This window comes from Diceros bicornis, chromosome 15, assembly GCF_020826845.1.
Source record: "Diceros bicornis minor isolate mBicDic1 chromosome 15, mDicBic1.mat.cur, whole genome shotgun sequence".
Classification (NCBI taxonomy): domain Eukaryota; kingdom Metazoa; phylum Chordata; class Mammalia; order Perissodactyla; family Rhinocerotidae; genus Diceros; species Diceros bicornis.
Genome location: NC_080754.1, coordinates 34,411,498 through 34,434,152, shown reverse-complemented (window position 1 = coordinate 34,434,152; position 22,655 = coordinate 34,411,498). Strand labels below are relative to the sequence as shown.

At 42.2% G+C, this 22,655-nt stretch overlaps 1 protein-coding gene across 1 annotated transcript in view; it reads right to left on the bottom strand.

Annotated features, from left to right (window-relative positions):
- P3H2 (prolyl 3-hydroxylase 2) overlaps positions 1–15,808 on the bottom strand; it is a 147,141-nt gene extending 131,333 nt beyond the window's left edge. The window contains exon 1 of the mRNA XM_058556120.1: positions 15,247–15,808. Within this exon, the coding sequence (XP_058412103.1) occupies positions 15,247–15,699 (453 nt within the window). The 5' untranslated portion in view covers positions 15,700–15,808. The remainder of the gene's footprint in view (positions 1–15,246) is intronic.
- Between the last annotated feature and the right edge of the window lie 6,847 nt (positions 15,809–22,655).

Genomic DNA, 22,655 nt, shown 5'->3' with positions numbered 1-22,655 from the left:
TTCCAATCACCTCGTTTTATAAATGAAGAAACTGAGGCCAAGAAGGGGAAGTTCATCATCATAAAGCCGTTAGAGTTAGTGCCTTGGCTATAATTAGAGCCACAAGTTTCTAACTCCTTTCTCTAATACTGTTTCCAATGTACCACATGCAACTTCATGTTATTAATCTTTAACCTCTAAAGTTGGTACCCCCATGAAATAGCTCTCTTAAAAAATTATGATCAAGTGCACAGAATAGCATTTTTAAATGCTTAATTATGAGAAGAATCAGAGACAAACCCATGTCCTAGGAGAACTGACAATTCAAATTCGACAAACACATATTGAGTTCCTAAGTGCAAAGATTCTAACAGTGATGTCAGCCATGTGTGAAGTGTAGGTCAAAGACTCACATGTAATAATCTGGAATTTAGGAGGTATTGATAATGGGACTGTCATATTTATTCTGGTTCAATGGAAAAGAGAAAAAGGAATCATTACTTAGGAGCAATTTTTTTTATTCTAAATGTTAAATAAGTTGGTTTTCCACATATAACATAGCAAGTAAATCTTTGTTAAGTATCCTAAAATGAACTAAAATGATCAACTATTCATTTGTGAAGAGTTAAATCACAGTGTTCCGGAGAGGTCTCCTCTATGGACCTATAAATAAGTGATAGGGCAGGCTGGTGGCAACTCAGCAAAAGGGCTGGGAATTTTTACACCTCTTAAAGCGTGAGTAGGAAAGAATACTCAACAACTTGACATGAACCACAGCACAGTCCAGTTGATCTACTTAAGTTTGATTTAGTGGTGCTGAGAGAAAGTCGACTTGAGATTTTTCTTAGAGATCAGAAAGGCTTTTCTGTAGCTTTCTGCAGTAAAGCGTTGGTAACAAAGCTAATCAGAGTTTTGAAATCAAGTCCACTCAAATTGTATTCATCATCATCATTATAATTTAAATATCATTTAAAGAGTCTGCATAGAGATTTCTGGTTCTGTACGAGATGGAGTAGATTCATCTCTCCTTAGACCTTCCCTTAAGTACACCTAAAAATCTGGACAAACTACAACAGGCAAGCACAGGAAGACTCTGAAAGGTGGCCAGAAGGTGGACTGGCTAGGGACCTGGCACTTGAATGGAGTGGTGAATTTCCTAGATTTTCTTTTTGTCCCCTATATATCTGAGATTGGACTCTGGAGAAGCCTGCAACCTGAACATGCCAATATGAGTAGAAAAAAAGAGGCCCTCCAAAAACATGCTCTCTCTAGCTGAAAGACTAGAAAAGTTAAGCATAGCAGAATAGAAACATTTGTGATAATACCACCCCGCCTCCTGGCTTGGTCAGCAGGTAGAGCATGGAGCCTGGACTTCCACTACCCTCCTCCCCAGGGGTAGCAGACACTCCTCCCCCTTCCATCTAGACGGTAAGGCAGGAATTGCAGAGATGAGGAAGCCAGATGAAGGGATTCTTTAATATTCTTTAGGAATATTTAATATCCTTTAAATATTCTTAAATATGAAGTCCTGGACAGACCCCCTAACAACCCACATGTGAAACTGACCAGAACTAACACTGGCAAAAGGTTTGAGAACTGACTGAACTACAGTGTGGAACACGGCCAGGGTTTCTTTCAGCCTCTGGATAGCACACAAATGAAGCAATTTAGAATAGCACAGCAAAGGCTCTGTGAATGAAATTGGGTTTTCTGAGCATATCGTGGGGTACTTGCTAAGATAGGTGTACCCATTTTCAATTCCTAAGCATGGATGTTCTGATGAGTTGTTATACACTTAAAACTCGCATTGGTACTCTGTAACTGCAACTAAATCCTTTTCAGATGTCATCTCAGAGACACTTGAGCCAGAAATCAGAGGACCGATGCAGATCATACATGTGGATATCGTTACTGCTAAATATTCCATGAGTGTGTGTTCCCCTATGGTTTCAAGACCTTGGCGTTGTTTTTTTCTCTTCCCTTTTTTGCATTACATAAGTTATTTATAGGGAGTGTGCTGGTGCCTCTGGTCGAAGACTACATTAACCAGAATCAAGAAGCAGAATAGAGAGCCGTAGGGTTTTTCCAATAAAAAAATCTTTAATGATCCATTATCTGTGGGTATAAGACAAATTTTCATTTCATAAGATCATGGAGTCTTATTAACTCTGGATCAGAACATATGTTAAATCTTATCTATTTCAACATCACTTAAGTTCTTGAACCTGAAATGCAACCTCTCTATTAAGCATTTGTCCAACTCATGTTCGAATACCTTCTTCTGGGGCTCCTCCTTCTATCTGAACAGCTGCTAGTGTTAGGAAAGTCTTTCATATTTGAGCCAAGATCTTGTTCTCTGTAACTTCTCTTACTTGGTCCTAGTTCTTCAATTCCTTTGGTGCCATAAAGATCAAGAATAACTGTCTCAGATGATGATCTTTGTAAAATGTCTTTTTTTGTTCAGTCTATTCATCCCTATTTCAACTGTTTCTCATAAAGTTTTGAATCTGTTAACGATCTTTTTGTCTTTCCCGAACATGCCCTAGTTTACCTTGTACCTCTTAAAGTACCACCAAATTAAATCCTAGAGTGACCTTCTGGCAAGTTTTACTTTAAAGTGATTGACTGTCCAAAGATGAGGACTAGCATCAGCCACACTGGAAGAACCTCCTTTCCCGCGACCTGTCAAACTCCTTTTATTTCCATTCTACTTTGTATTCTATCACATTATTATCTCATCATTTTTCTTTTCCATAGGTAGATTGTTGGCTCTCTGCGTCAGTCCACTAAAGTATTTTAGAATCTCAGGCTGGCAGAGGTAGAAGGCCTCTTGTAAACCATGTGGTCCAATGCTGCCCTTGTCCAAACAGAGACCTCAAGGCTTAAAGAGAAACATTAGTAACAGAAATGGGGATGGAGTCTAAATCGCTTGATTTTTAGACTCATAACTCTCTACATTTTTATTGGAGCTACTGTCCCATTTACCTGACTGTTGTATACAAGGAGCAGTCTCATGTTTGGTATCTGTGATGAAGAGATGTTTGTTGATTCTCAAACCTAGGCTGTCTCCCAGGGGTACTCAGGATAGGGGTGGGGAAGAGGCTTAAAGAGGTTTAAAATTCCCAGGATGTGTTGGTGTGTGGGAAGAGATTCTATCTATTAAAGGAAAGAGAGAAAGATTGGAATGTGTTTGAACAGAGTCCATTTTTTGAAAAATATAAAGAAGAGGCCACAGTCTCAAGGAAACTGTGAAATCAGAGGGTCAGAGAATGTAGCAGGGAAGAGAGCAAAAGGACTTTTCTCACCACCCCCAAAAAACAGTGTCAAGTTCTCATTAAGAGGATGATTTCTGTTTTAGCCTGATAGTGCAAGGAGGCTGGTAAGTCTCTGCTCCAGTGTATAGAGAATTGAACTTGAAGCCAGTAGCTCAAACTGAGTAGGTCAAGTTCTTGTTTCATGTGTCCTCAAGTTTTCTGTACCTACTATATAAGTAATTATCTCCTCAGTTTATCAAGATATTTTTGCTTATTCTTTTAGCTTTCATCTTCCCTCACAAGTTTGCCCTCTGCCTAGAAGCTATGAGGCAAAGAACAAGTACTTCTGTGTCAGTGCAGACCTAGGTGAGCCCACAATCTTTTTTTTATTAACTTCTCATAAGAACCCAGTGAAGCAGGTATGATTACCCCCATTTTCCAGATAGGAAACTCAGGTTCATATAAGGGAGCTTTCCCAGTGTCATACGACTAATAAAAGGCAGGACTTTTTTGAATATAGATCTGTTTGATGTTAAAACCCAAGCTGTGAAAAGTAAATAAGAACTCAGGTTTTGTCATCAGAAAAGCCTGGATTCAAATTCTAATTGTGTTACCTACCAGCTGTGTGATCTGACATATTACTCAACCTTTCAAGCTTCAGTGTCCCTACCGCAAAACGAAGATCATACTAAGATCTCTATCTTAGGGTTGTTATGAGAATTTGATGGGAAAAATTATGTGAAGCTTTTAACACAATACTTGACACATGGTAATGGTCAATAAACAATATCTGTTATTACCAATAATTACAGTTATAAATATACTCCCTAAAAGCTAAGTCCAATGACTTCTTGAGTCTGTCAAGGGAAATGTCATTTTGCCATTTCAGGTTTCTTTCTAATCTGTTTTGCAAACAAAACGTATCAAAAAGGTACATGATACTGTTTTTAAATTTTAACTAACAATTGCCCTCTTTGGGTGTTTATTTTCGTCTGATTCTTCATGCGCACACACAATAGATTCTTTTTATTAGTTTAATGATTCCCTTGATGCTTTTACCTTTTGGGCTAAAAATAATTCAATAAGTTATTTTGATAAAGTAAGAAAATTCCTTAACACAGTTCAGCTGTGTGACGTGATGAATGATTTTCTCCTTGTTGCTCGTTCATAGCGTTGTTGTGTACATGATTTAGTCTTCTATTAGGATTTTAATTCCTCCTCTTCCTCAGTCCTCATCTTTTATGTATGCTTCTCCCTCGTAAATGACTTTCACAAATATGTTCTCATTTTATCCTTACATTGCCCCTGTGAGTTAGGTAATTTTATTACTATCTTTTCACAGAGATAGAAACTGAGACACAAAGAAGGTGAGTAATTGGCAAAGTAAAAAATGGGAGGTTCAGCTACACCGAGGATTTCAAAGAAACGTGAAATGGCAAAATGACATTTCCCTTAACAAGATTAAAAAGTCACTGAAACCACAATTCACTTGGACTTAGCTTTGAGGCAGTATATTTTAACTATATGTAAAATTTCCTAAAAGGTATCATTTCATATATTACCATATAGTATCTATTTTTTCAAGCCTCAGAATAGTACACATTCTTAAGTTTATTCTTAAAATAACCTGTACTCTTGGTTAAATTAATTCTCTAAATTTTCCATTATCTTTGCCTCCAATAGTTTTTCTGTTTTAGTCCTTTCTTCTTGTCTAAAAGTTAAAAATTACCAGCATTTTCTAAACGGCATTTCTCGTCTACCATAAATCTTTAAGTTATGCCCTTTCCAAGTCTACTTCCATTGCTTGAATACAGAACAACCCTGAACTGCCACCACGTAATCACACAGAGGTATACAGTTATTCTTCTGTTTCTCATGTGAAGGATTAACATTATAATTATATACACAGTTTTTCTCAATGGACTATGATTGACTTGCAGGTAAAGGAAGTGTTTTATCATCTTCATATCCCCAGGGCCTAAAAGAGAATGTTACCTCTATAAGGGCTCAGCAAATTCTTTAATTGTTGATTGTGAAAGCGATATAATTTAATGCAAATTAATAGTGAACGTTTTTATTAGGAATCTCTTTTTTGTTTGGGTTCCTGTGCCATTCATTCATTCATTCATTTGAGAGGAATCATATCATTTAGCAAATATTCAGTGCTGTGCATGTGGAATCTCACCCAAAGGATTCCTTCTTTCTCCGTTTCACCGAGGAAACTGATCGACTTTGCTACCCTGGGCTTTATCAAGGCAGAAACGTCACAACAGACTACGTGCCTGTGGTATTACAGGAGTGAAGAAAGACAATGTCTGCTTTGGAATGATTGGTTTTACTACAGTGACATGGATATCAGAGTGCACAACACCCACATTTAGTTTGTGCAGCCTCCTTTCATGCATGAAATCCTGCCTGGACTTTGATTTCATTGCTTTTGTTTTCCTTTACTTCATTTTTGCTATCATCTCTCCATCCTGCTCCCTCTACTTCTGTATCTCCCTCTTTGATGGTTTGAATGTTTGTGTCACCCCCAAAATTCATTTGTTGAAACCTAGTTCCCAAGGTGATGGTATTAGGAGGTAGGGCCTTTGGGAAGTGATTATATCATGAAGGCAGAGGAATGAAATTAGTGCCCTTAAAAAAGAGGCCCCAGAGAGCTTCCTGCCATGTGAAGCTTCCTTCTGCCATGTGAAGTTATAGTGAAAATACGGCTATCTAGGAAGCTAGCCTTGACCAGACACAAATCTGCCAGCACCATGATTCTGGCCTCCTATCCTCCAGAACTGTGAGAAAAAAATGCTTGTTGTTTACAAGCCACCCAGTCTGTGGTGTTCTGTTAGAGTAGCCTGAAGGACTGAGACACTCTCTGACTCTCTCTCTCAATCTCTATGTCATTTCCTCTTTTCTCCGATCCCCTCTTACTTTCTTCACTTTCCAGCCTTCTATAAGTTGACATTTTGGGTTTGAGTCAAGCCATTTTCCACGAATATATGTGACACAGAGCTAACTCCAAGAAAGCTAAGAGTTGCAGTGGATTACTTTTAAATGATTGGGTTTGGGTACTTTCCAAGTTGAATGAGAAATATATTAATTCTGGAGTTTGGAGTTCAACAACTGAAAGGTGTCAATTTTTTGTTTTGTTTTTTCTTGAGGTAACATTGGTTTATAACATCATATAAATTTCAGATGTACATCACTATATTTCGATTTCTGTGTAGATTACATCATGTTCACCAAAGACTAATTACCATCCATCACCACACACCTGCCTAATCATCCCTGAAAGCTGTTAGTTTGTATTGCTAAAGCAACCTGTCCTGTCATGTTGGAACAACATGTAGAGAGAAGCTGAATCCTCTGGTCTTTCTTACAAGCTGATCTAGTGCAGCCACAAGGGAGGACCAACTATGGGATATAAGTCCAGCGATTTGCATCTGGAGGCAGACACTCTATTTCCAATGGATTTCCCCCCATAAAAGGTGTCAAGCTATAGCCAAACTTTTTCATAAATATCATGATTCATCAGTGGGCACATTGTCATCTAGCATATATTGTCAAAAACTTGATTTGCACTTGTCTAACCTTAATGTCCAGTTATCTTAAATGTGGGTAAATGCTTAAATCAGTGGTTCTCAATATGGGGTGATTTTGACCCCCAAGAGACATTTGGAATGTGTGGAGACATTTTTTGTTGTTACAGCTCAGAGGGGGTGGAGTATGTTGCTACTGCTATCTAGTAGGTAAAGGTCAAGATGCTGCTAACCATCCTTTAATGCACAGAACAGCCCATCACAACAAAGAATTACTCATCCCCAATATCAATAAGCCAGGGTTGCGAAATTCCAGTTTAAATGTCTACTCACCTGAAAACCTGCTGAGTCCACTGTATAATTGAGCTCCTGGTAATCTTATAGAAACAATGATCGACTGTGAAAGTCCCTCTCTCTGGTGGCATTTCTCTATGTCATGTGCTAGAATCAAATACTGACTGTTGATCCTGGATTCAATCTGAAAAATATTCTTAAGAAATATCTCTTGCTTCAGTGGGGAAATAATTAGTACGGTCGTCTGGATTAGTCTTTGATGCTATAATTTGATATCTTTTTTTTTTTTTTCCGCTGAGGAAGATTTGCCCAGAGCTAACATCTGTGCCAATCTTCCTCTATTTTGTATATGGGTCGCTGCCACAGCATGGCCGCCAATGAGTGGTGTAGGTCGACGACCAGGAACTGAACCTGGGCCACCAAAACGGAACGCACCAAACTTAACCACTAGGCCATGGGGCTGGCCCCTTAAGACCATTTTTAAAAACAGCCACATCTGATTTTAAGGTAATTCACTGTGTCTGGAATCCTAATTATGTGTTGATTTCTTCATGCAAGCCTATTGATCTTGGAAAAGTGAAAGCTAAAAATTTAACATTCAAGCAAGAAGAATATATCAAAATTGGCTCAATTAACTTGCGATTCAGGGTTTGTTAACAGTTTCTCTGTTTTGGTTTGTTTTGGATTCATTTATTTTATTATATCTTTTGCTTTTCTCCATTCCTTTCCAGAGTTCCAATATAATTACATTGCAATCTTCAGCAGTGTCCTGTTACTTGCACAAAAACTGAATCTATTATTCACGGATAATGAATTCCAGCAGGATCAGTCTGATAGCCCTGAACTTCTGGAAAATCTGACATGTTGGATCTGCCTCATTTCTGGATCTTATTCCTTCATTTCCCTTCCAAAGAAGACTCTTCGCCTCATTCATTTTCATTAGGCTTTTTGGAGAACAGCATTAACCCAGGTTCTTCTTTCTGAATTTTTTCCAGAAGTGGACAGAATAGTAGTGCAGAAAGTAACACTGCATAAGGTAGCTTTTATTTTCAGGGTCTATCCCATTTAGTAAATAATGTAAGTGGCATGCTATGCATTTCATTTTAATTTTGTTGAGTTTGTGTTTTCAATGTGGGTCTTACAAATAATGGTCACTGGCAATGTCACAGAGGTGGGACTCAGAGTTCTTGGATTCTAATCTTGGCTTTTCCATTAAACTGCTGAATAAATTTGGACAACTTGATTTTCTTTTGGGCTTTATTTTCCCATCTGTAAAATGGGATGGTTGGAACACTAATGTCCCATGAATATGACAGGGAGCAGTTGCAGAAAGATGGGGAGCTGAGAGGGGAGGAGAGCATCTTTCCCAACACATGCCCAACTCTTGCACAAAACATATGGGGAAAGGGACAGAAAGAGTTTCATAGAAGTAGATGCCTACGTCTGTGCATCAGATTAAATAAGAGGCTCTATGCCTTCATTGTGTTAGAGCTAGAAACCTGACATTGTCTCTACCATGACCTGCTTTTCTCTTCCCTCTACTGATCCCCTCAACCCTTTCCTTTTCAGATGTAATTTCACTGTGTAGACCACCAAGAGGACAAGGAATGGAGAGGAGAGGAAGGAAGAGAGAAAAATGTATAGAAAACAAGGTAAGGAAGAAAGGGGTGTGGTCAAGTGACGTCAGCTTCTTCTGACAATAGCCAGCAGCCCTCTTCAGTTCTAAACACCGAAAATCATACCCGCAGCATCAAAGCAGACGACTCCGAGGGCTGACTCCAAATCATTTTTTTAAAGATGTGTTTGGGGCATTTGGCAAATGAGGGCCAGGTCTCATGGAAATTACATAGCTAGGAAGTCAGACAGAAGGAAAGGAGGGATGAATACATGGACAGAAAAAGAATTATAGAAGAAAAACTGAATGGAAAAAAAGACAAGGGAAATTATTTTTCCTAATGAGAAATGAAAAATTTTCCACCAGACGACTGTGACTCTTGGATGAGTGACCTATGTATCATGTGAATGAAAATGCAGGGTGGGCGAGGCAGTCTAGGAAGCTCTGCCTTGTGTCTGCTCTGTCTCTGAAGGCAACAGGTCCCAGTGGCACCGCTGATTCACCAGACTGCCCCTCAGGAGGTAGCCATGCCCATTACATAAAGACTGGAAACTGAGCTGAACTATAAACTAGAATATCCACATTCTAGACCCAGCTCCACTTGCTGACCCTCCCTGATTTGTCATGGAACCTCTGAGGCCAGCATCATTGACTATTAAGTGACAGGGACAGACTTCTTCATGATCTCCATGGGCCCCTCAAGCTGTAGCATTTTTATAGTTCCAATAATCATCACTCCTCACCCTTGTCAGACCACATTTCTTGAGCAAATACTTACCCTGCCCCTCTCACCTCTACTTCACCACCCAAAAGCAATAATTTTACTTGAAGAGAGAGTTGAACAAGATGCTCTCTTGGAGCACCTTCTAGCTCCAAGATCTATGATTCTACGAAATCCACAGTTGACTCAATTACTTAGCAATATAAAAGAACCATTAATTATACCAAATCTGATAAGTTTTAATTTTAGGTGAACCCATCCACCTTTCTGAATTTATCAAGCCCTACCCATGAAGCAAGGTGACATTTTACTAAACGTTCCCAAAAGAATTCCACACCGCCATCCCTTTGGAGTTTATCAGGGAGCAAATGATACTAGTGACAGAACACATTTGATTCTCGGAGATGGGATCTGTGAAGAGAGACAAGCAGTTTATTACTTTCCTTTATTAAAACTTGTAAAGGAATCCCTGATTCACCAGACTGAGACAGGAGAAAACTTGTAAGTAGTTGCTATCCTCACCTAATTGAATTTTAAGCCTCTGTGGCACTTACTCTTGGTAATTGCAATGGATGACTGATAAAGAGAGCTGACAGAGCCTTCAAATGGACAACTCCCTAGGAAGAAACAATTGAGATTCTAACTCCTAAGCACACTACCTAAGAGCTGGCTAGACAAAGAATCTCCCAGGTTTCCTTCCTAAGAAGTGAGACAGAAAGATAGTGACCAGTGGATTTTGTTGATTCAAGCACAAAAAAAGGCCCAATTGTGAGAAGAAAAAAAAAAAAAAAAGTCTCATCCTCTGAGGAAACAACCAGTAGGACAATTTCAGAGCAACTATTCCAAGACATAAAATCAACTTCTTATGTGAAATAATTTGAGGACAAAATGTACATAGTCTACATATAGGTAAAAAGAGATTTAAACAAAGGATTCGGGAAAGGTTTTTATTTGGAACTAACAGGATCTCTGTCACGCAGTTGTGGCCTATGGTTTCAATTTTATTTTTGTTCAGGCATTCATTCTAGAAAGAGAAGGAAGTTGACAAAGCAGACTACGAGTGAGAAAATTTCTTGAGCTTACACTTTTTCTTTTCTAGAAACCACTAATAAAATAGATTACAGTCAAGAAAAAGGGAGTTTAGGGAGCTGACTCTAGAGGGGAGATAGAATGGCCTAACTTAATTGCATTTCCGTTTTTCTCCTTTAATCCTAGGAAGAAAAACAAAGATCAAATGGCACAAAGCACCAACTCAGAAACAAAACACACAGGGTCAAGCTTGTTTTAATGAAAAAAAATAAACAGCACTAGTTTTTGTTTTTGTTTTTTTCTTAAATGGCTGGGAACAGTGGGACAAAAACAGACGCTGTCAAAGTATTCCTGATTATTTAAACCCACAGATAAGAAAAAAAAAGTCCCTTAGATTTGTTTAAATTCAACAAATGTAGAGAAAGCAGGCACACTGTGTCAAGGATTTTCCAAAGCATAGTTTAAATAATAAGAATTAAATTAGGAAAAAAGATGGAGAGGAGGTTTGCAACATGAACCAGAACTTGCAAGTAGAAAAGAGTGAGAAGTCAAGCAATCAACATTCCTTCCGCAACTTTCTCCCCCAAATGACTAGCCAGGAAACCAAATAACTAACGTGAGAAACCTCCTGTTGCCACACACAAATCTTTCTCAACAATATTTCATACCCAAGGAACCAAGCTATTATTCATTCAGCAAACATATACTGAGCATTTACTGCTACTGTCCCCTGTTTTAGGTATTTGGGGGGAATATAGAAGCTGAGGACCCAACTCAGACCTAGTGAACCTAAATCTCTAATTTTCAATCATATTTTTTAATGCACCAGATGATTACTACTAAAACGTCCAGGGGCCAGCCCCGTGGCGTAGTGGTTAAGTTCAGTGTGCTCTGCTTTGGCAGCCTGAGGTTCACAGGTCCGGATCCTGGGGCGGACCTGCACCACTCCTCAGCCATGATGTGGCGGCAACCCACATACAAAATAGAGGAGGACTGGCACAGATGTTAGCTCAGGGCAAATCTTCCTCAACAACAAAAAAAATACTCATCCATCTAATAATCATCCAGATCTGGAAAATCCTGCTTTAGGAGATGCAAAAATTGCTAAGTTCTGGATCTCAAAGAGTTCATATAAGTGACAGGTAAATATACGAATTTTTCCAAAACAAGGTTAAAAATGAAACATGGTATGTGAGGAACAAATTCCTTGCTATGGACATTCAGAGGAGGGAGAAATAATGGACTGTTGGGAGTCGCAGGGGGAGTGAAAGAGAGCCTCACAGAAATACGTGTATTTGTGTTAGTATAGTTACCATTTGAATGTGTACAGAAGGAGGAGGAAAAATCTACTATTATGACTAATAGTAAGAAGAAACACGTCTCCAGTGTTCATAGGGCCTGTCCTGGGCGCTTTACATAAAGGCTCTCTTGAACCTAATCTAAACCATTATTTCCCCATTTTGCAGATGGGGAAACTAAAGCTCAGAAAGTGTACATAATTTGCTCACAGTCACGCAGCTAGAGATCGAGGAGCTGAAGTTCAATCTTAGATCTACCCCATTCCAGAGCCTACATGCCTCCCAAAGAAGAATAAACAAAGCCCAGATGTGCAGAAGTGTCAGCCACATAAGACCAAGCATCCATTGTTCCCTCTGGCTTCAGGCTGGCAGAGCCCAGGGGGAGATAGGGTGGGAAGGTTAAGGGGGAGCCAGGCTGTGGATGCTGCCTTAAACTATGTGGGCTTTATATGGTAGCAAGGGGAAACCACTGAAGGTTTCTGAGCAGAGAATACTCTGATAAAAACTCTATCTTAGGTTTTAGGCTGTGAATCATGAGTTATATCTTACAATCTGAAATGACAAAAATCAAAGTTTGAAGAGTCTCGCCCTGCCTTTAAAGAAAAAAGTGTGGCTAGGAGCCAGGTGGAATACTGCCTCATAGCTGTCCAGACAAATTCCAAACATGCCAGTCCTTAAGGAAGATTCTACAGGGCAGAGCGTAAGATAAATGTAGTGAGTGTCTGTTACCCACAGGACAAGGACCTACTCATCCCTGGAACTGTCCAAATCTGGCATAAGGATAGCCCTGGGGACTGCAGCCTTCCCTGGGACCTGAGGCAACCCCATGGGGCAGAGGGCACACACAGGCATGGGCATCTGTTATTGGCAGAGCCCGGACTCCTGACTCCCAGTCCTGTGCTCATTTTATCTAATCACATTGGTTCTGCCGCTAAATATGTGACACTGGGAAAGCCCCTTTCCCTCTCTGGATGTCCCTTTCCTCATCTCTGAAATGAGAAATTGAACTCAACAGGACTCAGATTTCACAATTCTCAGTTCTTTTTCCCCTCAAACACACCAACATAAAGGATCCGCTGCGTCAGTGGCTCACTAACCAGGATTCAGCGGAGGAGCAGCATCTCCCGGGAGTGTCTGTGGTTTGTAAACCCTGAGCTGAGAATGACTGTACCTCCTTATCTCTAGAAAGCCTGCTAGTGCTGATCATATTATAGGATTCACAATTCCCACATCATGGCTGCAAAGTCCTCATTGAATTCCATCTGGCCCAGGATTATCCTTGTTAAGTGCAAACTGGATCACTGATGTCAAAAGTAATTCAACAACACAAGGAACCAAATCACATCCAGGCACATGCAGGGAACTCCTCATTCCAGCATGAGGAAATAAACACTATTGGATAAACACCTGTCAGAGCCAGAGGATGCTTTGTTATTATTTCAGAGTTTTGCTTTCCTCTCAAAGGATGGAGTCTCCATGCATGTGTGTTGTGTGTGTGTGTTTATGACTAAAATTCCCAGGAAGCCAAGCAGAGGATAAAATTGCGGAGTTCTTGGGAAAGAGGAGGGAGGAACCGTGACGCACCTTATCAGATGTTCACAAAGACACTCCTGCCAACTCCAGCCACCAAAAGCGAATTTCCAAAGGGATAACAATACTTTCTTCTTAAGAGATTATCAATTATGTAGCTCTAAGAAACTTTGCTTATTGGAGTAGAGGTGAATAGGGAGAAGATGCAAGACTTGTTCTGCTCTCAGAAACACTGCTGGTAAAACAGAAGTTAGCACCTGAATTCACATATTTTTGAAAGGACTTTTTAAATGTCATTGGTTCATCAGACCACACCCAGTAGTTCACCCACAGAGGTGCCCATGAGTGAGTAATTCCTGTAATCAATTCACTGCAAAAATTTGAGGCATGTTAAACCGACAGCCTCGCCTTCTTTGACCTCCAACCAGGGGACAGGAGCAGGAGAATGACTAATAAATGTTAACATTGACACTGAAGCAAGCTTAGTCACACAACCAAAGAAACCCAGATTTTGAGAGTTACCTCACGGTTATTTATTTTTATAGGACTGAACATGAATATGTATTCCTTCTCCAGACCTGAGAAAGGAAAATCTGCCCAAGACGTGTGACGGAACTATCAACAGGACTGCCAACCTCGCATCTGAGAGTCCTGGGAAGACGGTGCTGCAGGGACCAAACTCGACCACCCACATTCTCCTCTGGGAACCAGCTTAGGACGTCTTCAGCTGTCAGTTACTCAAGGTCCCCTCTCTGCCTACTATTGACTGATTTCTGTGCCACTCATTTAAAAGAAAGGAGATTTATACTTAATACACGCCTTAGCAAATCCATCAGGAGGCACAAGCAAGTAGAAGACAAATTGTGGAAAGGATTCAGGCTTTCTCCTTATTTCTTGCCCAAGATACTAGTCTAGTGAACTCCAGCACCTTAGCCACAGCACTGGGAGTTAAGAGTTAGTCTCAGTTGTGATTTCCTGAACTCTACAGACAACAGCAAACCTGCAGAGAGCCCTATCACCTGTGATGGCAGAGACCTTGTGAGATGAGCTGCAAAAGGCATCTGGATATCTGCACATCGTGTGTATTTTCGCCGCTCCAGAAATACAGCCTGGGCTGCTAGCTGGCGCGACCAAACCAACTGCCAAAGCAGCTACTTCTCCAACAGCTGTAGAAAAGACGTTGATACATTGGCATAGAAGGGCAGAAGGGGAGGGATAGTGTAAGTTTAGAGCAATATGGATAAGTGAGAGTGGGGGAGGGTAAGGAACACTGGCTAAATTCTCTCTGCTGAGGCATCCAGATAGATCTTCAGATTGTGGAAGTGGGGAAAAGGCCAATATGCACTGTAACCCTCCTGACACTAACTTCAGGCAAGTTGAATACACACACGAAACAAAACCAAAAGGCGAGTACTGGGCATCTGAAGTCAAATAACCCAGTCTAATGCTTACCTCCAGAAACTGGATGCCTTCTATCAAAGGAGCAAAAGTCAGCACTTTGGGTAGATACTTTTAGTGAGACTGCCTCGCACGGATTCAACTCTTCCACACATACCGTCTCTTTAACCTTTGCTCTTTACTTTTTCGCAGGTAGGGTATAGGAAGGATGGAAGAGTGAAGACGGAAGAGAAATGGGAGTGAGGCTAGACCAAGAAATGAAGCGACAGAAGATGTTTTACTGTACCCAACTCTGCCAAGGTCTCAGAAATTATTGCTGAATGGGTACTTTAAACACTATCTTATCGGTACAGTCCTCTTTTTGAGAGAGAAGTTGATGCCGAAAGAGCTAATGGCTTTCCTAGGTTCATCTAGTGTTGGTTGCAGAGCTCGGGCCACCAGATATCTAGACCCATAAACACGAGGCAGACAAGTTAAAGGAGACCCAATCTGAAAAGCTAATGAGCAGAACGACGGCAAGGAGACAGGAGCAGTGGGGAGGGCTCCAGAGAGCATCCTGGGGCCGCAGGGAGCGTTAGGTGTGCGCTCTGGGTACCTTGATGTAGGCCCGCTGCAGGTAGTTGTAGGGCACTCTGCGCTGGAAGTCGCTGCGCACATCCTCGCTGGCGCGGTGGCGGGACGCGGGTCCCCCGAGGCGCTGGGTCTCGCAGCTGCGGTAGCAGCGCGCCCGCTCCAGCACCGCGCGGAAGAAGGGCAGCTCGGCCCCGGGACCGACGCCTGGGGGCGCGAGCGGGCGGCGCGCGGCGCAGTGGCGGGCGCAGCGCGCGCGGATCTCCCGGAGGCGCCGGTGGCTGCGCAGCGCCGCTTCCAAGTCGCGCACGGCTAGCTCGAAGTCCCCGCTGTAGTAGGCGGCCACGCCGCTGGCGTAGAGCAGGTCGAAGGGCTGCAGAGGCCCGGGCTCCAGCTCCGGGGGGCCGCCCCACAGCGGCGGCGGTAGCAGCAGCAGCGGCAGTAGCAGCGGCAGCGGCGCCCAGATGCGCTCCCGCATCCTCCGCCGCGGAGAGGCGCGGGACGGCCGCCGGTCTCAGTCGGCTCCCAGTCGGCTCCGGGCACCTGGCGTCCGGGCCCCGTCTCCCACCTCGGTGGGCGAGAGAGCCGGCCCCGCCGCTATCTGGCTGCCCTGCGAGCCTCAGGTGACCGCCGCGCTCCGCGCACTGAGAGGCGGAGGCCGGGTCGGCCGGCCACTCTTAAGGGGACGCCCACAGCTCACACGCTCCTCCTGCTGCCCGAGCCTCAGCGACCCGCTCGCTGGCGCTCAGCGCACGCCCTGCAGGCTCCAGCCCGCAGCCGCCGGGATGCCAAGGGCTGCACACCCAAGTGCTGCACACCCAAGTGCCAGGCAGAGAGGGAACGCCGATTGAGGCCAACGGGGGGCGTAAAGCTTTACACGTAGGGTCTCTTCTAGGTTGCGGAATGGATATGATTACTCCCTTTTCAGGGAGGAAGAAAATTCGGCTTAGTGAAGTTTGGGCTCTAATCATTTTCTGGAATTGGTACATGACCTCGCACTTTGCAGAGTCCTTCACCTTCAGATGAAGCACTGAAGCTCAGGCTGTGAGGAAGGCACTAGAGGGCCAATTGGCCCAGTTGGGGAGGCTTGAGGAGAAAAGTGATTAGTCCAACTTTATAGAACTGCGAAAAGGCGAAGGAAGGACTCGACCCCGAGCCTTCGGAATCAAAGCTTACTGCTCCTTCCCGTGGGGAGGGTCCCTCCCTTGCCTTCTCATCCTGCTTTGTATGGGTGTGCGTCCGTGCATTGGAACAGGAGGTAGGGACAAGCAAGGAGCAATAAATAGCCCACCTTTCTGTGCAGACAGAGGTACTACGGAACCCGAGAACTGTTCGAGGAAGGAGCGGCTCTCCTTACATTCTGCCTCTGTCAGTTTACCAACGTGTGACCTTGTGCAACTGAGACTCAGTTTCCTCATCTACACCGGCGGAATGTTCCAACACGTCAAATGGTTTTTCAGATATAAATTCTTATCGTAAGAGTTGAACAAAGAGGCAGTTTAATAAATCCAGTACCCCCAGGACTTAAGCAATAGCATCAATCTAGGAATGGGAAAGCTGACAGAAATGGCTGCCAGGCTCCAAAGAACTAGCTGGAGGCTTTCCTGTTCCTCTGTTTCTCCTCTCTCATAAATACCTTCTGAGCCAAGGTGTTGCCTCTTCGCTGTTCCTGGCTCCACACTCTCACAGGGATTCCTGAGAGCTTATGCACTGGACCCTTTACTCCAGCCTGCCTCCTGGATTCCTGTGGTCTCCTAGTGCCTGGGGCAGTTTTCACCAAAGCCTCCCTGGCACTGAGATGGTGAGCGAGAAGAAAGGGGAATTGGGAAGAACTACGTGTATCATCTGGTTGATATGAATTTCCCAATGAAGGCTTTTGTGTAGAATCACTGCTGTGTCGAGGAGGCTGCCAGAGTTTCCCTCTTGTCTCTTCATTCATTTTGTTGAGTATGACCACTCTGACCATGAACAGTCCTGGCTGTTCTCTAAGGGACACCAAAGTATCATGCTCTTATTTTTCTTCACCAAACCTCACTCAGTTGGCTCATTTCACTGATGGAAAAGCTCCAGTTTAGAGCTGACTGTGTACTGAATGCCTTGGATGTTCAGTGTTCCAGAATGTGCACTTTGGGTCTCTGCCCAGATTTTTTCTCTAGGGATTGTCTCTGTTTTCAGATCAAGACTTTGGGGTCCAGAGTCATTAATCCACTCATGGAAGGTTTTGAAGCATACCAGGCTAGGAAGTCTTGCTATGGGACTGAGGACAAAGTGCCAAGATGCTGTGCTATATTCTGTGACATTTCCACATCATTTAATATATGTCAATTAAATTCTTATCTTTGGATGCTTACTCTCAAAGTAGGTATTCTTGGGGAAAGGGAAGATGAATAAGCTAGGGTCCTTATCCCCGGGATCTCACAATGTTGTGTAGGAGAAAAACATGATGTACAGACTATAATACGAGGTAGAATGTGGTACATGTTAGACTAGATTCAAAATGCTATAGAAATCCAGAGCCTGCAAAGATGGCTTTCAGTGGAAGGATCTCGAAAACAGGGGAAGAATTGGCATTGACACAGAGTCAAAGCTTACAGGCTGTAGCCACTCCAAACTTCCTACTGATCCCCAAACTGGCCATGTGCTTTCAAACCTTCTGCGTGTCCTACTACCTTATTTCCCTCTGTACAAACTCTACCTTCCTTTATAGAAAGCATTCAGTTGACACCTCAAATTTGCTTGAACATTGGAATCATCTAAAAAGGCAAAAATACTGATATCTGGCTCTCATGCAGAGAGATTCTGATTTAATTGGTCTGGGGTATGGCCTGAACATTGAGATTTTTTAAAGTTCTCTAAGTGATTCTAATATAAAGCCAAGGCTGAGAACCACTGGTGTAGAGTCAATGCCATAGCCCAAAGGATAAGTCTATGAGTCAGGGCTCCAGGTGCTATGGCGGATTCATGAGTCAGGTGTGCCATCCCTCAGATTTCCCCTCCCCAAGAAGGACAACCTGATCTGCTGTTTAAGGATGGATCAGAACAAAAGTTTGTCACCACATTATGATAAGAGCCATGCAGGGTGGAGAAGTTGATTTCAGGCAATGCTCTGCCCAAAGGTATCAACTCTGTGTTGAGAGAGACAGTCCTCCATGGGTCTCTCATACTCCTGAACGTCTTGCTGGGTGTGCCAAAAATGCACTTCTTCTTTACCTGGGCCATTTCTTAGACAACTGGATCCCAGCTCAGAGTTTCTGATTCACTAAGTCTGGGGTGGAGCCCCAAAATGTGCATTTCTAACAAGTTCCTCGGTGACGCTGAGGCGCTTGGTGCAAGAATCATACTTTGAGAACCACTTCATCAATACAATTCCTTATAAACAATGGTTCTCAAACTTTATTGTGTATCAAAAAACTAATAAAAACACAGAGGCCCTGGCTTTTGAAGTAGGATCAAGTCAAGGCCTTTATGTTTTTATCAAGTTCTCCTAGGGATTCTGATACTCACCAAAGTTTAAGAACCACTGCTTTAGTTAGTGGCTTCCCCAATGCCGAGAGACACCTGACAATGCCTAGAGACATTGTTGATTGTCATAACTGGAAGAGGGGAGTACAGACGTTCTTCTGGTATCTAATAGGTAGAGGCCAGGGATGGTGTCAGTCATCCCTCAGTGCACAGGTCAGCCTCCCACAACAAAGAATTATCCAGCCTAAAGTATCAACAGCCCCCAAGTTGAGGAACCTTGCCATAGAACATAGTTTGAGCACTGCAAGTCTTGTGCAATTCCCTTATTTTACAAATGAGGAAATTTAGGCCCACAGCTCACATAGATAGGCAGTGGCAGGAATAGTATACTTAATATTATACATCAAAATATAAAGCATGTGTGCTAAATATCATGGAGCACTGGGTGATAGTAGCTTTGTGAATTCTTTTAAAAGAGAAAGAAAACAAAAATGCATGAAAGTAGGAAAGAAAGAAATGATGATTAGAGAGAAGAAGACATTGGAAGCAATGTCTTCATTGCTTCCAATTCAAAGATGTTGAAATGTCTGCTAAGATAGGTATGAAGTGGGAGCCTGCAATTTCGCTTTTGTTCTCCATTCCTTACAAATACAGAGAACAGCCAAAGCACAAGAGAATCCAAAAGTTTTAAAAGAGATTCAATCCCTTCTTTTTTTGTTATATTTGGAATGAATCATAACAGAAGCTTGAATTTCCTTTTGACTTCTGTTTACAAGTCAACAGCATCATTGTACCCACTTGCCTTAGGGAACGTCCAGCAGGAAAGAATTCAGAGAAGAGAAGATCTTCAAATGCTGCTTATTTTCGCCAAATCAGCTTAGTTTTTTTAAAGGTGACTACTCTCTTTCCTGCAAAATCCTTATGGAACAATAAAAAGGGTACTCAGACTTCAACTGTAGACTTAATCGACACTTTTCATCAGCAAATCTACTGTTAGTTTATTTTGATCATGTGTATCCAGGGCTCTTGCTTGCCCCAGACAGCTTTGATTCCTTTGAAATGAAAGGAATAATTCTCACTGTGCAACAGCCCAACCCTGTTCAGCTGCTGTTGATGCTGGCGACAAGGGAGCTGTTTTGAAGCCTTTTTTTGTTACGCAAATAGGATCATCTGAAGACTTTTTTTCCTCCCAATAAATTAGTGTGAAAGGCAAGCCATCAACAATCTGTCAACATAAGAGAGAGAGAGAAAAAGGACTCCCTGGAGGAAGAGGGTTTTTTTAGAAAAATTAATATTTAACTTACATTTAAAATAAAACAGGAGCTGCCACATTCCAGAGCTGTCTGTTCCTTTCCAATTTCCTTAATAGCTCTGCCCTTGTGCTTACCTTAATTCCTTATTGAGCTTTCAAATTCCAAATCAAACAAAACTCTGCAAACACTCTGTCCCCACACCCCTGTCATGGAGGCATGCTAACGTCATTCTTTGGGAGACTCACATTTTAGCTGAACAAGAAAAAAGTGAAATAAAAATAATGCTATTTATTTCCAAAATAATTTAAGCTAAAAACACTATTCAGATTGAAATCCAGAGAAGTGAGGATATCTTATGTGCTGGGTATTATGCCAGCTTTTTTTTTTATAAACATTTAGTTATTTAACTTGCAAGGGTGTCTTTGAGAAAAGTGTTAGTATTGTAATTTCACCAGTGAGAAAGCCAAGGCTTATAAAAGAGAAATGACTTCCCAAAGTCCAGTTAGCAAATTACAGGGCCAGGACTGAAGCCTATTTTGATCTTTCCTCATTGCACTAGACCACCTCTTCTAGGCTTACACTGTCTTCATAGCTCCTATCAACATTCTGCTTTGGTTAAATGTATACAGACCACATTTTTTCTTTAGTCACTGACTTTGTTTTATGTCCCTCATTCTGCTAGAGTCACAGACTCATAAAAATTTTTTGCAGAATAAATATGGTCAAGGTGTGTGTGTGTGTATGTGTGTGTAAAACCATATGTATTGAGCAGAGTCTAATATGACTGTGAACTCAACTTGATAGGTGATGTAATGCATGTAGAAATAGTCATGATCATGAGAGTAGATAGGTCTTAATTCCTTCCTACATAAGAGATGCCAGATCACTGTGGATGGATGCAAGGAAAAACCTTACTTATCAGAAATTCTGGGAGAGGAAATTTCTCTGTATGCATGGATGATCCATCATTCTGAGATTACCCTCATGCTCTGCTTATATTTGAAACCCCCTTCCCATCTCCATCCCTGAGTTCTTCATGGCAGGGGCTAGCCAACTCCACATTTCAGGGTCAGCCCTGCTGCAGGCTCTCAAGACTAGGTCTGGCCCTAATTACCCAGTAGTTCAAAGAGGCTTTCTCCCATGGCAAAGTCGGCTCCACTGTTCTCCTATTGGCCTGCTCTGCCCTTGAACTCTGGTTTAGAAACTGAACCCTTGTCTTCTCTTGTTTGGGGATGTTAGAGTTGATAATTAATCACTTCTCTTTTTCCAACTTCAATTTCGGAACCACTTGAGTAGACCCAGAAATGGCAGCAATAAATACCCAAATATTACCTTTATTGCTGAAAAGCAGGTTTGGAGAATATGAGTTTTAATATGCAGTAAATGGTCTTTCTATTAGTGTTTCTGCCACCCACACTCTCAAATCAAACTTACCTGCCTACTCTCAGGCCAAGCTAGGGAACTTCTGCAGCATTAGTCTAGAAGGTCCCTCATCAAGACAGATAAGGAAAACAGGAGCTCCCCTCCAACATTCTATTTATCTAAGTAGAATAATTATCACCTCACTTCTTCTGAAGTAGGACCCCTACCTTGCTGCTGTTTGCTCTAACTGTGATTGTCCTTAATCTAAGCTCCTGTTTCTAGCTGGCAGACATCACTAACATCAGTAGCCCACCTGAACCAGCACCTAGTTCTTGCTGACAGAATCCTTGGGAAGGAGCTTCATCTCTCTGCTGTGGCACCCTCTGTCTCATCTTACAGCCACCCCTGATCCCGACTGCTTTGCTATTGGATACCTGGCTGAATTTCATTCTGTTGCTTGCTGACACCGTGTCCATAAGTTTGGCCCGCCAAAGTGTTTCTGACCAGTTGTCTGGACCTTCCTTCTGGATCTGGTCTACCTGCTTCTGACTGGCCCCCAAACTGACACTCTGCACTGGGGCCTGCCCAGGCTGCAACAGAGCTGTTGGTGATCTCATCTCTCTGGCCTCGGCTTCATGGGGAAATGATGAAGAAGACCACCTCAAAATGAATCTTATCTTCTACTCATTTCCAGCAAAAACATAGGCTGCTGCAGTTTCCACATTTTGTTGGGGACCTAGATAGAAAGCCAAATGTAGAAAGCACAGGAAGAAATATAAAGATATTACTTGGCTGGTGGAGAATTTACCTTAAACTTCCTCATAGCATTAAACTTTCATCTTTGTTCAGGTTCAACTAATACTAATTGAAGATTCTGAGCTGGAAACATTTTATGATTTTATTTGATCCTTGGGATTGGGAATTGGGGAGAAATTAAGGATATATTATTATACAAAATTTACAAATAAAGAAATTTGGGTAGAAAAGTTAAAAAAAAAAATGTTCACCGAGCAAAGAAAACTCTGGACTTGAATCTGAGTCCAGAGCCCACTTTACTGAAGATCTCTTCCTTCTCCTGTTAGGATCTCCAGACAGGAATTCCTTTTAGCACCTACCAACACAGGCTTTGTTCTAGCCAACTTCTCCAGCCTTCAGGTAGCCTCCAGATTCATCTTCTGATGAGATCACAGGGAAATCAAAAGAGCCAAATATTAGGGCGATAAAGCCTCAGTCTTAGTAACTGAATTCTAGTGCTGGGTGCCTGCTTCTCTCATTATTCTAGTCTGTTTTGCCCACACTTAGTACCATTTCCCTCTTTTGGACCTCTCCGACAACATCCACATCATGAATGATCCAA